This window comes from Aquarana catesbeiana, linkage group LG10 (genome assembly GCF_042186555.1).
Source record: "Aquarana catesbeiana isolate 2022-GZ linkage group LG10, ASM4218655v1, whole genome shotgun sequence".
NCBI classification, from domain to species: Eukaryota; Metazoa; Chordata; class Amphibia; order Anura; family Ranidae; genus Aquarana; species Aquarana catesbeiana.
In genome coordinates, this window is record NC_133333.1 from 240,162,318 (window position 1) to 240,179,293 (window position 16,976).

Below are 16,976 nucleotides of genomic sequence, written 5' to 3' on the forward strand. Positions count from 1 at the left end.
GCACAAAACCCCATGTAATAAAATCATCGCAAAACGCAGTGTGTGAATGGGGCCATAGGAAAGCATTGTCTGAGTTTAGGTGCGGTAGATAACTTCATCTATCCTCAGCTAAAAGCTGAATTCATTCATGTAAAGTTAAATTTCCTTACACTACTCTACTAGTATCGCCCACTAGAGGGTGCTACACACACCAAAATAGTCAACACGTCGGGGTTGATTTACTAATACGGGAGAGTGCAAAATCTGGTGCAGCTGTGCATGGTAGCCAATCGGCTTCTCATTTCACCTTGTTCAATTAAGCTTTGGCAATAAATCCTGGAAGCTGATTGGTTTATATGCAGCGCTGCATCTGATTTTGCACTCTCCAGTTTTAAATCAACCCCATCGTGTTCTACAGGAATCACAAACTGTTCACAATAATCAATACAAATCAAAGAATATCTGCGCTTGGGTAGATGAAAGCAGCCAGCATTAATGGATTAATTACGAACTATAACGTTCAAAATATATTTTAAAAAATGCAGCGCTAAGAAAATATCATAAAAGTCCATATGAGAGATCCATAATAATAACATTTGCAAAGTCCATATATGAGCTCTAGATATGTAGCGTAGAATCCCCACACCAGTTTAGTGAGATAGATGAGCACACAACACCGCTGTGACCGGGCAAACCTGCTTACCAGAAGCCATTGACCCTCAAGTTTTATAGACAGGTCTAAACAAGCATATTGCCAAATGATGTCCAGATGAACCTTAAGATTTCCACTGTTTGCCGAATGTCATCCATCCATACAGAGACTGCTTGTGTATGGGAAACTCATAAAAAGCAACAACTCCACTAATGGCAGCAATACCCTCAGACATTACCGCAGGGGAATGCAAATAAAAACGCCATAGTGTAATATGTCTAACAAGCTTTAAAGATGCTCTTTATTTATCAAAGAAGCTTGTTAGACCTATTGCACTGGACATAGAGACCCAGGGATTGTGGAATATGTGGTGTCTTCACAGTAATGCCCCGTACACACGGTCGGACGTTGATCGGACATTCCGACAACAAAGTCTATGGATTTTTTTCCGACGGATGTTGGCTCAAACTTGTCTTGCATACACACGGTCACACAAAGTTGTTGGAAAATCCGATCGTTCTGAACGCGGTGACATAAAACACGTATGTCGGGACTATAAACGGGGCAGTAGCCAATAGCTTTCGTCTCTTAATTTATTCTGAGCATGCGTGGCACTTTGTGCGTCGGATTTGTGTACACGCGATCGGAATTTCCGACAACGGAAAATTTTATAGCAGGCTCTCAAACTTTGTGTGTCGGAAATTCCTATGGAAAATGTGTGATGTGAATTTCCGACAACAAGGTCCTATCACACATTTTCCATTGGAAAATCCTATCGTGTGTACAGGGCATAAGTGTCATTTATTAGACTACAGACAGAGGTGATACATTTGCTCCAGAGCTTAGTAAATGAGGTAAAGCTTCACTTTGCAAAGAATACCCAATCACATGCAAGGAAAATAAACTGCAATTTTGCTTGCACATGATGGGATGTTGGAAAATCTGGAGCAACTGCACTTGCCTTTAGTAAACGTGCCTTTATAACTCAACCCCAGTATGTGCATGAGTGCTTTACCCTCTTTTTCCTTCACTATAAGCCGATGAATGATGCATTTTGAAAATTCATGTATTTCAGATATTATTGCACTGGAGGGTCTGAAATATCAACTCCCACCAATGATCATTCTGGAGGCCTGTGCCCTCCTGGTCATTACTGCCCTTTTGGATCTGCCAGTCCTGTACCATGCCCACCTGGAACTTATACTCTGCAGAGTGGAGCTACAGAATGTAACATCTGCCCTGCTGGCAAATACTGTTTGCCAGGAATGATCCCCCACCTGTGCCCTAGAGGTAAGTGGACATAAATTCTACACTGTCATTATTTTGCAGTGTCCACTCTGGTTATTGGTTATTGTCCAAAGCATAAAGTCTTACACCAATTGTCTGTGCAGGTTTCTTCTGTCCCCAAGAGACGGGTCTAGACTGGATGGCTTGCCCTCCTGGGACGTACAGCCCAGAGCTGGGCCTAAAAAATGCTGCTGGCTGCAGATTGTGCGACGGTGGCAAGTACTGCAGTTTCCATAATGCCACCAGTACCAGCGGAGAATGTGCTGCAGGCTATTACTGCACTTCTGGATCCCAATTGCCAAATCCAGAACTGGGGCTACCAGGTGACTTTATCACAAAAAAAAATCATACTAATACTGCCATGCATGACTTCCATTCATTAGCCTTAAAGGCATAATTTTACTACTAGGAAGGTGGGTGGAGTATTCTGGGACTTATAGTTCTTAAGCTCTTGGAAGGCCACAGATTTACAAGGATTAGTATAGGCAGAGCAAAAGATTTCAGTAAAATGTAATATTTTAAGTAAAGCTCTATAGAGTGGAGCAGACACCACCATCCCACTGCTGGCAAAACCCTATGACTGTGCAGCCAAGAATCGTGAGAGCTCAGCCAGTTCTTTATTTCTTCTGGCACTTGCTTATCTATTTCACACATGGATTAACAGACTGGTATTCATGTTTTTTTGTGTTTAGGATCTGCTGGTCCATGCCCATCTGGTCATTATTGTACACCGGGCAGCATTGTCCCCACTCCTTGTCCAGTTGGCACCTTCAGCTCAAGAACGAAGCTACATTCTGAGGTAGAGCAACTGGTAGTGATTATGTATGTAAATCATCACAGCTTTTGCTGTCACAGTCCATATTTAGAATTCAACACAGGATCATCATACAGTACACGACTTTTGTAAATTATGTATAAACATGAAGCTAACATTTTTGTTCTTTGTAATAGTCTGAATGCTCTCCATGCTCACCTGGACATTTCTGTGATGCCCCCGGCCTTGTGACACCAGCTGGGCTGTGTTATGAAGGTTTCTATTGTGTGTTATCTTCTGCCTCTCCCCAGCCACTCTATGTGGGCCCTGCAGGGGGCCCGTGTCCTTCAGGTAAAGGGCTTGTGATTACAATTGTCAATACGAACATTGAAAGAAATGTTTAGCAATAACCTGTTCTGTGAATATTTCAGGTCATTTCTGTCCTCCCGCCTCCGTCTTTCCTCATCCATGTCCTGCAGGAACATACAGCCCCATAGAAAGACAAGTTGTGTGCAATCCTTGTATGGAAGGGTAAGGATCAGTTCTACTACAGAGATCTGGCAGAGGCCTAATGATGTTTCCTGAATGTCTGTTACCAGCCATGTGCACATATGTAATGACTGGTCAGCATTTTCTTTGGCTGCAGGTTCTTTTGTCCCGGAAACACCTCATCACTGGAAGGTAATAAATGCCACCCTGGGTTCTACTGCCCTGCAGGGACACTCACTTCTGACCAGTTTCCCTGTCCCAGAGGCACATATAACCCACACAGAGGGAGCCATCGGTTGGAGGACTGCCTGCCATGCGATCCAGGTAACCTTTGGAGAGACATGAAGTAGTAACCATAACGTTCTATTCTTTATGTAGGTGTAATTGACAGTGAGGCAAATAACATGTTCCACACAAATAGGATACGTTCATTCTTACCTTCCCCACTGCTCATGGTGTCAATCTCTTCATTAGTGAAGAGAAAACTCTACCTGAATAATCCTCAGAATCCAACACTTCTGGAGTGCCAGATCCTGTCCTTCACTACACTTAGTGATTTATAAAACCAGGGGTTTCACTTTACTACTCAACGTCACAGGAGAGGTGACAATTATTTTAGAGACAGAGTCACTTAACCATTTGACCACTGGGCACTTAAACCCCCTTCCTAACCAGACCAATTTTCAGCTTTTGATGCTCTCACACTTTGAATGACAATTACTCAGTCATGCAACACTGTACCCATTTGAAATGTTTGTCCTTTTTTTCACACAAATAGAGCTTTCTTTTGGTGGTATTTAATCACCGCTGGGTTTTTTATTTTTTGCGCTATAAATCAAAAAAGAAAAAAATGAAAGAAAATTTGGTAAAAAAAAAAATCTTTGTTTCTGTTAAAATTTATTGGCGAGTATTGGCTGAGTATTGGCAGAGTATTGCCATAGTATTGACAGAGTATTGCCATAGTATTGGCAGAGCATTGCCATAGTATTGGCAGAGTATTGCCATAGTATTAGCAGAGTATTGCCATAGTATTGCAGAGTATTGCCATAGTATTGCAGAGTATTGTAGAGTATTGCCATAGTATTGCCATATTATTGTAGAGTATTGCCATAGTAATGAAGAGTATTGCCATAGTATTGCCATAGTATTGCCATAGTATTACAATAGTATTACCATAGTATTGCCATAGTATTGCCATAGTAATGCAGAGTATTGCCATAATAATGCAGAGTATTGCCATAGTAATGCAGAGTATTGCCATAGTAATGCAGAGTATTGCCATAGTAATGCAGAGTATTGCCATAGTAATGCAGAGTATTGCCATAGTAATGCAGAGTATTGCCATAGTAATGCAGAGTATTGCCATAGTATTGGCGAGTATTGCCATAGTATTGGCGAGTATTGCCATAGTAATGCAGAGTATTGCCATAGTAATGCAGAGTATTGCCATAGTAATGCAGAGTATTGCCATAGTAATGCAGAGTATTGCCATAGTAATGCAGAGTATTGCCATAGTAATGCAGAGTATTGCCATAGTATTGCCATAGTATTGCCATAGTATTGCAGAGTATTGCCATAGTATTGCAGAGTATTGTCATAGTATGGGCACTGAGCAGCGCTGTGGGCTGGATCTGTAGTGCCCACAGCACTGCAAACGATCTCTCCGATCGGTACAGAGAGGGGAGGGAGGATCCGGCAATGACGCCGGTTTGTTTACAAGTGATGCTCCATCATTTGACGGAGCGATCACGTGGTAGACGGCCGCTATCAGCGGCAATTTACCGTTATCCGTGATGCGCCGGGTCCCCAGGATTCTGAGGACGTCCATGGACGCCCCCCCCCAGAATAAGCCGACCGCGCTGTAGCCATGTCCTGGTCGGCATGTGGTTAAATATTTGTGGGTGGGTGCGGCGCAGGAAGCCGATATGGACACAGAGATTAACCAGCCACAAATACAGGATAAACAGTAGACAAGATATGAAAAGTGTCTTACCGTTTTCAGAGGTGATCAGTCTCTGCCCCGCTCGGTCTTTTGGCGTAGCCTTGAGCCCCAGATTGGGCGTCAGATGTTTTAGATCAGAACCAGAACCAATGTCTGGTATTTTTATATCTGCCCCTGGTCAAATTATTGAATATAGAGCGTGAAAAGAGGAAATAATAAACAGAAAGTAATTTTGCTCTGAACTAAGTGTCTCAGCGTGAGTTGCTTGCGCTTGCACGCTCTATATTCAATAATTTGACCAGGGGCAGATGTAAAATAACTAGACCTTGGTTCTGGTTCTGATCCAAAACACCAGTAACTCACATACAGTCCAGATGCAATAGAAAGAACTTGTATTGTAGTCAAAATATAACAGTTCACAACAAGCCCGATGGCAGGCAGCACGACTGGAAAAATACTCACAGATGAACAGCAGAATGTAGCAGAGCAGGCCTCAGCCGAACTGACAGCATTTGTCTTGAGAGGCAGAATGCAGCCTGGCCGGCCCATGCCCAAGTGGGGAGGTGATGACCTGTCCCTACACTAACCACACGCTAAATGCGCTCCAAACTCAGGAGCCAGGGTCTTTAAATAGACATTGCCTCACCCAAGATGGCCGCCAGAATCACATGGGCTGCCTATGTCTAACCGGATCGCTGCCCCAGTGACCCAGGAAACCATGGAGGAACCATGTTCCTCTTGACTCCCTCTCCCTCTGCATTGCCTCTGCGGTTGAGCGCCACTAGCAGTGGAGAAAATAGATTGCACCTGCTTACACTTTTATGATTGCTTTTTTGTTCCAGGACATTACTGTGACACACCTGGACAGACACACGTGACAGGAACCTGCTCAGAAGGTTATTATTGTACCCATTCTGCAAAGTCTCCAACCCCAATCCAAGGGATTCTGGGAGATGTGTGTCCCCTGGGACATTATTGCCCTTTTGGCTCTGCTGTTCCTCACCCTTGTCCTGCTGGTTCCTATAGCAACACTACAGGAAATGTTGGACCCGAAGCCTGCATTTTGTGTGAGCCAGGTAAAGTAATACATAATTTTTATTTGATCCATTAATTATTGACGGAGCCAGATCATTCACCAAGCAGTTTAGACAGGAGCCTAAGGCCTATTAAGATGTCAGGAGGCCCATCTACAACCTTTAATGGTCCTGTTGAAACAATGGGGATAGCACTACTGGTCAAAGATGTGCACCAGCCTAGCTCTGTGCCTGCTGTAATACGTATCAATGCCAATCAAAGGACTGTGGGGACCAAAGCTGCTATCTTGCCTAGAGCCCCAACCTATCTTGATATGTCTCTGGTTAATGGCAATGCTTGCTTAAATCTTATTCTGTAATATCAAGGGTTCTATTATTTTTTTAGGACAATTCTGTGACAGACCTGGCCTGGCAACTCCAAATGGCCTCTGTGATGATGGATACTTCTGCACCCAAGGGTCCTTGTGGTCTCGCCCCTCTGAGGTAAATATTCATAACAGGCTATGGATAGAAATGTATTAGATGGCTAATACACAAGAAAAAAATTGCCAATGTGAGATGGGTAAGGGAAGAAGGATGTGTCAGTTCAATATAGTATATACACCACAATTACTTCTAGCCCAAGGGACTTTGTGAGTCACATCACAAGAAATGTATTTTCATAAAAACATATTTTATTGTTTACAGAGATAATTAACACATATCAAAACATGAGTATCATAATATATCAACAGTAATAGGGCGTACACACGTTCGAACTTTGTTCGGACATTCCGACAACAAAATCCTAGGATTTTTTCCGACGGATGTTGGCTCAAACTTGTTTTGCCTACACACGGTCGCACAAAGTTGTCGGAATTTCCGATCGACAACCACGCGGTCACGTACACCACGTACGACGAGACTAGAAAAGGCCGGTTCAGAACCAAGCGCGGCACCCTTTGGGCTCCTTTTGCTAATCTCGTGTTAGTAAAAGTTTGTTGAGAGACGATTCGCGCTTTTTCAGACTCGTGGCTTTCAGATCGTTTTCTGCCGTTCAGTTTGTGCTTGTGGGTTTGTATCTGCTCTTCAGTGCGTGCAGTCAGTTCGTATCGGAGTTTTCTGTGTGATCTTGCCTGCTCGTTGCTGTTTTTCAGGTCGCTCTTCACAGGCCTTGCTGTTCTTCAGTGCGTTCTGTTACTTCGTTCTGAGCAGCCGACCGTTTTCTAGCCATGTTTCGTATGCGTACTCCTCGTAGAGTTCGTGCTGTGCGGGGGCTTGGTGTTGTGGTCCTGACCTTGACACAAGTCCAGTCCATGAACAGGGTGGGGAGGAGTTCATGGACCAAGAATTGGTTGCTTCAGCGTGACCAGTTCTCTCACATGCCTTTGCTCCGTGAGATCCGTGAGAATAATCCTGATGATTTCAGGAACTTTCTCAGGATGACGGACCCCGTGTTTCACCGTTTGTTGGCTTCGCTGACCCCCTATATCAGCAGGCAGGATACCTGCATGAGGCAAGCCATCACTCCGGAGCAGAGGTTGGTCGCTACCTTGCGGTATTTGGCCACAGGGAGAAGTCTGCAGGACTTGAAGTTCTCGACAGGCATCTCCCCCCAGGCTCTGGGTATCATTATCCCAGAGACCTGTTCTGCCATCATCCAGGTCCTGCAGAAGGAGTATATGAAGGTAAGATTTTTATCCTTTAATATCACATTTTATTGTATTGAATGTTTGCTAATATATTGTATTTCTTTCCTCATTCCCTAATTACCATGATTGTAATATGCTGTGATTGTCCCCTTTGTCCTCATGCATGCTGGATTTTTATGTAATTATTATTTTAGGTCCTTCATACATATTTGCCCCTCAATAACCTCTCCAGCATGGTGTCTCCTGCCCTATATTCACCTCATGTAGTCACTTAACAATGTATTTTATCAGCTCCATAGTAGTGCTTTACCCCAAACACCCCCTAAAATGTTTGGAAATGTTATTTTTGATTTAAATTCAGGCAGAGTGCCAGAGGCTTTTTTTTGTGGTGTCCCCAAATTTTTGGGAACCCTCCCTCCCCCCAACTGCTAAGTCAGCTGATCACAATTCTCCATCCTCAATCATCTATCTGCTGACTTTGCCAAACCCATACACACTATACCCACCTCTTTAGTGCTCAGATTTATGGATGAATTCCCCAAAGCATGTAGTGCAAGGGCCTGCCTGTATACTTTTCAATGGTACTGTTTAAAGTTTTTGTATCCTATTATTATCTTGATAGGTAATATCAGAATGTTCAAATGTGCTCAAATGTGTACAGTGTGTATTTATATCTTTGTATTCAGAAACTTCTTACCTGTCCAGTGGTCTGCCAATAGTGTAACTAAGGAGGGTCTGTTCAAAGTAATACCCATTATTTAATCATTCATCTCTCAATGAAGTGAAGAGGGTTACCTGTCCAAGAGTCCCCCCCCCCCTATAATGTTAGAAATGGCCCATGAGAGGGGGGGAGGGGGAATATGATAGGTGTACCTTATACTTTGTTGTTGTTAAATTCCCCTTAATAAATGCTATCTGGAGGTTGCCCCATAATGTTTGTGTCTAATCTGCTTGCCATGTTTCTGTGAAAAAATAGTAATGTTTATTGTTTTTTCCTCAACAGTTTCCTTCAACGCCACAGGAATGGCAGACTGTGGCCTCCCACTTTGCCCAGCGGTGGGACTTTCCTAACTGCGGAGGGGCAATTGATGGGAAACACGTCCACATCGTCCCACCACCCAACTCGGGGTCGTACTATTATAATTACAAGGGGTTTAATAGTATAGTGATGTTGGCGGTGGTGTCGGCTAATTACGAGTTCCTGTATGTGGACGTGGGGAAGAATGGCCGGATGTCCGATGGTGGAGTCATCGCCCAGATGGAGTTCTACAGGCATCTCCAGAATGGCAGCTTGGACTTGCCACCTCCAGAGGACAATGTTGAAGGTCTCCCATTTGTGTTCGTTGCTGATGAAGCGTTTGCGCTGGGGGACCACCTGATGCGGCCATTCCCGATGAGGACCCTCACCCCGGAACAGAGGGTTTTTAATTACCGGCTGGCCAGAGCCCGAAGAGTGGTGGAGAACACATTTGGAATCCTAGCCAGCCGGTTCCGATTATTTCTGACACCCATCCATATGGCGGAGTATAAACTGAACCATATAATACTTGCCTGCTGTGTTCTCCATAATTTTTTAAGAAAACATTCAGCCAACTACGCTGGCTCAGTTGGGCCTGAGGCCGGAATCCCAAATCCATCAACACTGACAGCGCTTGAAAGTGGCCGTCCTGGCTTGCCCTCCCTGAATGCCCGTGATGTCCGGTTACGATACCTGGAGTTCTTTGCGGGTAGGGGGGCTATCAATATGCCAGACAATCTGTGAAACCTTTTTCAAATAAAAAACAACCAAAAGAAATTCTTTGTGGACATTTACTGCTTGTGTTTGTTTTAGCTGACCCTGACAGAAATGTGTTGAGTGCAGAAAATGTCGTGATTGGGTAACCTTATAAAAAACACTGTTGGCTGGTACTTCCTAAATGCAAAAACACATTTCACTACAAGTGCACTTGCAACTGCACTGAAACTGCACTTGTATTGCAAAGTGTATTTGCCCTTAGGAAATAACCCCCATGTTTGCATAAAACAGCAATTACATCACCCCAAAAGTGTTGTAGCGTTGAGACAATAATCCACACATTCTTGAGTAAACAACTTTTTTATAGCTGCACAATCACATGTGCATTTACCAAAGGTTTTTAAAATGAACCAACATGTTTGTTGTATAACAATTTTTGCTGTAGCATTATCAAAAATTGAAATGTCCTTTTCTGATAAAACAGGCCTGTGTAAAACCAACAAGAAAGCCAAAAAAATTGAACTTACAAAGTTCACATATGGTAAAACCTGAAGGCTATATCAGACATCAGTATTTATGAACTGGGTTTGATATAGCGTTCAGATGGGGGGAAATCACCCCTGGAAAAGCCAAATTTGGAAGATGCACACCAATTTACGAGTGTCAACATGTGCTATCTGCCATCAGGGGGGATCAAGGGACGTGTTTTGGGGGAGCAAGCCCTTCCTCATCGCTACTTTATAATTGAAGAAGGTGTTGCACCCCCAAAACGCGTCCATTGATCTCCCGTGATGTCAGATAGCACATGTTGGCACACTGTGTGCATCCTCCAAATTTGGCTTTTCAAAACATTGCAAAAATATTTTAAAGATTGGACCACAATCCAAAAAGGTGATTTTGTGGCCTTTTAAATTCGCCCCAAAACATCAATGATGTTATTATTTTTTTTAATAACATCACTGATTTGTTGCTGTATGTTGTGCAATTCGAGATTACACCCCATGATCTCCCCGATCAGGATCTGGGCACTTTCAGAAGTAAAGCGTTCTCTCTCCCTCACATCACGATCACCTAAAAAGAGATAAAGAAAACAAAAATAGGTATCAAAAATCTGCCACCATCCATATCGGTAACCTGAGCCTGTGGTCGCAGACACTCACCTGTTGTGGTGCCAATCTCCACCATATCATCTTCTTCCTCCTGCTCTTCTTCTTGGGTTGGGGGTATTTCCCCTTCTTCCATAGGTGGGGGGTCTGTGTTCTCCTGGGATGAGGGGTGTCCTCCGAGTCTTTTCTCCCCTATGTAAAACAAAAATGGTATAATTAGCACACAGATATTTGATGGCAGAACTAGAAATAGGAAACATTGCTTGGAAGTGGGGTACAATTGTCTATTTTAGCCGAGTTCCAAGATGTATATTTTTTATTGCCCTTTGTCAAGCTGCAATACTTTACCTGTTTAGTACAAGCTTCACAGATGGAGACCCCCCTATAGTATACACTGGAGCACCTGTGTGGCCCCCTAATAACAATGGTGTTCTGGGGTCCCACACTAGTGCTCCAGTGTCCAGATGTGAAAACAGCTGCTCAGTGTCCTCTCCTTACACACAATCTAGTTGGCATTTCATTCTAGTAACAAACCCATCTACACAAACAAATATTTGGCATCCAAGTAGGCCCCAAAAAATGTGTGAAAATGCATATGGCCTAAACAATGGTGTTCTAGAGGCCGAAAGAAAAATGTTTGATACGAACGAATAATGGGCCCATGAACATTAAAGTTGCCCTTTTAAACGTTACAATTAATAAAAGCATATGGAGCAGAACGAATGGAATAAAGACAGAAAGAATAGGAACACAGCACAACTACTTACTTTTTTGCAGCACTCTCCGGATCTTTCGGTACTGCTCTGGCTCTCTCAACTTCAGGTCCGACCACCGCTTCCTGAGCTGATCTTTAGATTCCTGTGAAGGCTTTTGATCACTTTAGCAATGATTTTTGCCTTTCGGATGTTGGGGTGTGGGTAAGGCCCATATTTTCCGTCATAGTCGGACTTCCTCATGATGTCGACCATCTCCAACATCTCCCCAAAGGACATATTTGTGGCCTTAAAACGTCTCCTTCTGGATCGGGACGTGCCTGGATCCGGGCTTTCCTCCTCCTCCTCCTCGTTGCTATAATTAGCACACACCTGCTCTAAATCCGCCATCATGCTCTTCACCCACTGCGCCGAACGAAAAGGGGCGGTGAATAGACTAGAAAGAACGTCAGGGGCGGGCGGAGTTACACGCATGCGCAGTGTGTATAAAGCGTAACACGCGTGCGTATTACGTACGATCTGTGAGCGGAGGAAGGAGCATTGGACGCGCCGATCGTAAGAACGAAGGTAAGAGACAAACTTGTGCCTATACTGCTTCTAGATTGAGGCCTATATTGTAACAAGAGGGTTTTGGAGAGTTTTGTCTGACATAAGGCTTTGTCTTGTGTTGTGTCTTGCAGTGAACATGGATATGGTACTCAAAGATAATGACTTCATGTCAGTATTCGTAGAAATGCTAAGGGAGCTGCCCTGTCTGTGGGAGATTACCCACCCCCATTTCAAGAACCAAGCAAAGAGGAAGGCAGCACTGGAGCAATTGTGTGAAATTGTGAAGCAGGTGATCCCCACAGCAGACATCACCTATTTAAAGATCTTCATTGGTGGCCTGAGGAGCACATATGTAAGGGAGCGCAAGAAGGTCCTGGATTCACAGAGATCCGGAGCAGCAGATGACATCTATGTCCCCAGGATGTTGTACTACGACAGGCTGCATTTTCTGGCAGGCCAGACTGAACCCAGGCCATCCCTCTCAAGTCTTCCTTCCACGATTCCTTCCCCCCCGGCTGAGGCTTCTGACGCCCAACCTGGGCCTTCCAGGCCGCATGTGGAGGAGCCCAGATTGAGCCAGGTATAGCATTCCTCGAAATATTTCTGCTTGTACAATCAATGATGTTAACTAGATGTTAGTTGGGAGTACTAATTTAGGATTGTGATTGATGAAGCAACAACTAAAACCATGTCCCTTTTTCATACACAGGGAAGTCTCAGCCAGGAGGTGGCCGGGCCGAGCCGGCTGGCTGATCTGCAGGTCCCTCCACCCCCCCTGAAAAGAGAAAGTGGCAGTAGGAGGAGTACCCTAGAGGAGGCTGCTATAGGATTCTTTTGGAGGGCTACAGAGGTCCTGGGAGCACCCCATGCCATGGAGGAGAACATTGCTGCCTTCATAGCATATAAAATGCAGAGGATGGAGGAGGGCCAAAAAGTCATGTGTGAGGCCCTCATATCGGAGGCTCTGGAGAAAGGTATGAGGGGCCAAATTACACCTCAGACACACCTTCGCGTTGGTCCTCCTCCTCCTCCTCCAGGTCCTACTCCTCCTCCTGCCACATCTCCAACTGCACAGCCACAGCCCGGAAGGAAACGTGGAAGGAAGACCAGACAGTGATTGCCCTGGATCCAGTCTGGTCGGCCAAAAAATGCAGCCTCTTGTGGTACCACAGCCTAGGAACATAGATGTCATCTGCTGCTTTCCAGATCTCTGCGAATTCTGGACCAGACTGCCCTCCCTTAGATATGGACTCCTCAGGCCACCAATTTTGATGTTCAAGAATTGATGTCTGCCGTGGGGGTCCCAGGCTTCGCTAATTTCTCCTGTTGATCCAGTGTTGCCTTCCTCTTTGTTTGGTTCTGAGCCCTTAATAAAGGATTTTTGTTTTGAATTATACTCTCCTATGTGTTTTACTTCAAAAAGGACAGTTGGTTTGTGAGGATTCAGGTACATTTCAAATATACAATGTGAAATGAACAAGGGACACCAACACCAAACAATCTCCTGGAGATTAAATAATACAAGGTATCAATGGTGTTGGGGTAACTTGACACACAAAACACACACAAAAATATTCTGGAGTAAAAATAAAAATAACATTGAACAAAGATCAGCCTTGGAAAAAATCCAAACATTAAAGAAAAAAAAAGGCTGAAAATACAAAAAAAACAAAAAACAAAGTCAGATGTGACAACTAATAACAATATATTCAGGGAATCCCACTAAAAAAACACAAATAACAGTTTGTGAGAAGTGTGTGTGAATATGAGCAGCAAAACCACTTAATTCTTGTCACATTATAAAGAAGAAGAGAGTGCGCTGTATTAAACCATTTTGAACATTGCAGCGTGACGAAAGTGCTGTATCCATTGCGAACGCTAAGTTTACCCGAACGAGCTGTCCCGTCTCGGAATTTCTTCTGAGCATGCGTGGCACTTTGTGCGTCGGAACAGGCCACACACGGTCGGAATTGACGCGATCGGATTTTGTTGTCGGAAAATTTTATCTCCTGCTCTCTAACTTTGTGTGTCGGAAAATCCGATGGAAAATGTCTGATGGCGCCCACACATGGTCGGAATTTCCGACAACACGCTCCGATCGGACATTGTCCATCGGAAAATCCGACCGTGTGTACGGGGCATAAAAGTACACACGTCACATTACTGTATACAAATATGGAAAAACTTTGCATGAGCCAGATTTGCCCATGCTAATAGCCATAGGCAAATAGGAATAGTGCTGAAGTTCTCGACGTGTTTCGTGAGATAGAAAAACTTGCTTCCTCAGGAGAAGCACTCAGACATATCTTACATGAGCCAGACTTGTTCATGCTAATATCCATTGCCAAATACAGTAAAACCTTGGATTGCGAGCATAATTTGTTCCGGAAACATGCTTGTATTCCAAAGCGCTTGTTTATCAAAGCAAATTTCCCCCTAAGAAATAATGGAAATTTAAATGATTTGTTCCGCAACCATTTATTCATAGGTTCTTCAGTTCATAGTCCATATAAAAAAGATTATAGTAATGCGATAGGTTGTGTAACCGTAAAATGTCCATCCACAAATGGCAGCTTCCACAAGGGGATTATAAACAAAATCCGTCAGGAGCTACAGAGTGTAAAAGAGAAGAGAGGCGCCTCTAAGTGTAGCAATATGTTGCTAAATGTTATACCTTCATTAAATGTAATCATATTGCTACACTTAGAGGCGCCTCTCTTCTCTTTTATACTTTTATACATGTTGTGACATGACGCTACTCTTATATCAAGACATCGCTTGTATATCAAGTCAAAATTTATTTAAAAATGTTGCTTGTCTTGCAAAACGCTCTCAAACCAAGTTACTCTCAAACCAAGGTCTTACTGTATGAGGAATAGTGCTGAAATTCTCGACGCGTTTCCCGAATGTGGGAGCTGCCTGCATTTTGTTGTGAGCAGACCGGTGGTGGCCATTTGGGGCTATAGGATCTTAGTGGGCATTCCACCTCCTTCACCACCTGGCACAGCAGGGTTGTTTGGTGGCTAGACCAATTTATGCCTGGCCCCTCCCCCTATCCTCCCTTAACTCCCGGGGGGGGGCATGTTTGTGGACCTATGAGGGGATCCATCCGAGGCCCTATGCTGCACACATTTGGAGGATTTATTTAATTTTATCTACATCTATATTGTTTTGCATGTATATGTAGAAATATTCTTCAACCTTTTATTGTTGGCAAAGCAGCATGATATGTCTGAGTGCTTCTCCTGAGGAAGCAAGTTTTTCTTTCTTGCGAAACGCGTCGAGAACTTCAGCACTATTCCTCATATTTGCCTATGGATATAATCATGGACAAATCTTGCTCATGCAAGGTTTTTCCATATTTGTATACAGTAATGTGATGTGTGTACTTTTACTGTTGATATATTATGATATTTATGTTTTGATGTTTGTGAATTATCTCTGTAAACGATAAATATGTTTTTATGAAAATACATTTCTTGTGATGTGACTCACAAAGTCCCTTGGGCTATAAGTAGTTGTGGTGTACATATTACACGACTAATGTGTTTCCTCTATAATTCCTGTATAATCATCTTCTTAGGTATCCAGCAGTGGGGGGCCCTGCCCTGCAGGTCATTCCTGTCCCAAAGGGAGTCACGCTCCCCAGCCTTGTCCTCCAGGAACATTTTCACAGTCTGTAGCTCAACACCGATGTTCTGATTGTCCAGAAGGATTTTATTGTCCTGCACAGTCATCTAATATAACCATCTGCCCTGAAGGTACAAAATCTTTATTCATCCTATCCAATGATTATTCATTTTAGTCTGAGTAGTGTGTTGCATTTGTTCGACACATCTCTATGAAACTACATGTTGTGGAGAAAACAGACCTCTTTAAATGTACTAATCAGATTTAGTGAAAGTAATGGGGGAGCTATAGAGTAGGACATCCAAAGAAAAAGGTTTGTGGAAAATGAAGAAGACATTTAAAGACAAGGGCTAATTTGTGACTTTTTCTTCTGTAGGACATTACTGCCCAAAGAAGACAGAATATGCAGCACAGTACCCATGTCCTCCAGGTACATTCAATGGCATTCAGGGAGCCACTGACATTGGCACTTGCCTGCCCTGCCTGCCTGGAAGGTTTTGTTCCAGACCCGGACTAGAAAGACCAGAAGGTTATTGTGCCCCTGGCTGGTTCTGCCATGCAGGATCAGTTTCTGAAAAACCCACCCACTTCTCTGAGTCTCCAGGTAAAATGTACATGTTTCATCTGATTAAACTACATCAAACATTTCTTTCATTTGTTTATTATTAATCATGTTCCTTGGGCTTGCTTTTAGTTTCTGAAAAAGTGAATATAGATTAAAGTGAACCAGTGCTCTAATTTTAAAAATGGAAAGTCCTGCCATAAAGTGGAACTATGGACAAAATCATAAATGACAAATAGGATGCAGTTTGTAAATAGCATTACCACAACAGCATTACCTCCCCGCTTACAGACTGTGGCAGAGGAAAGTTATCTTGCAATAATACTGACAGCTCCTCAGCAAGGAGTGGGAATGCGGCCTGGCCGGTCCACACCCAAATGGGAGGCTTCCTGAAAGGAAATTTCTTAGTCCCCGCACTTTCCCTACTCCTCTGCAACCTCTCACTGCTGATATGCCCTGTCTCTAACAGATGGGAAATATGTCCCTACAGGAACAAATCAAGAAGCCAGGCTGTCGCTGTCGACAATTTGAATGACAATTGTGCGGTCATACAACACTGTACCCAAACAAATGTTTTAATTATTTTGTTCCCACAAATAGAGCTTTTATTTGGTGGTATTTGATCACCTCTGCGATTTTTATTTTTTGCGCAACAAATAAAAAAAGACCGAAAATTTTTCTTTGTTTCTGTTAAAAATTTTTGTAAATAAGTACGTTTTCTTCTTCAATGACGGGCACTGATATGGCTGCACTGACGGGCACTGATAAGGCGGCACTGATAGGCAGCACTGATGGGCACTGATAGGTGGCACTGATGGCCACTGATAGGTGGCACTGGTATGCGGTACACTCATAGGTGGCACTGATGGGCACTCGTAGGTGGCACTGATGGGCACTCGTAGGTGGCACTGAT

The 16,976-nt window shown here is 43.6% G+C and overlaps 1 protein-coding gene across 1 annotated transcript in view; it reads left to right on the top strand.

The window, feature by feature from the left end:
* Window positions 1–16,976, top strand: part of LOC141109904 (uncharacterized) — a 152,217-nt gene that overhangs the window by 7,627 nt on the left and 127,614 nt on the right. Inside the window, exons 6-15 of the mRNA XM_073601156.1 lie at window positions 1,707–1,921; window positions 2,023–2,241; window positions 2,611–2,717; window positions 2,870–3,023; window positions 3,104–3,203; window positions 3,319–3,485; window positions 5,946–6,179; window positions 6,523–6,620; window positions 15,455–15,632; window positions 15,878–16,105. Coding sequence (XP_073457257.1) covers window positions 1,707–1,921; window positions 2,023–2,241; window positions 2,611–2,717; window positions 2,870–3,023; window positions 3,104–3,203; window positions 3,319–3,485; window positions 5,946–6,179; window positions 6,523–6,620; window positions 15,455–15,632; window positions 15,878–16,105 — 1,700 coding nt within the window. The remainder of the gene's footprint in view (window positions 1–1,706; window positions 1,922–2,022; window positions 2,242–2,610; window positions 2,718–2,869; window positions 3,024–3,103; window positions 3,204–3,318; window positions 3,486–5,945; window positions 6,180–6,522; window positions 6,621–15,454; window positions 15,633–15,877; window positions 16,106–16,976) is intronic.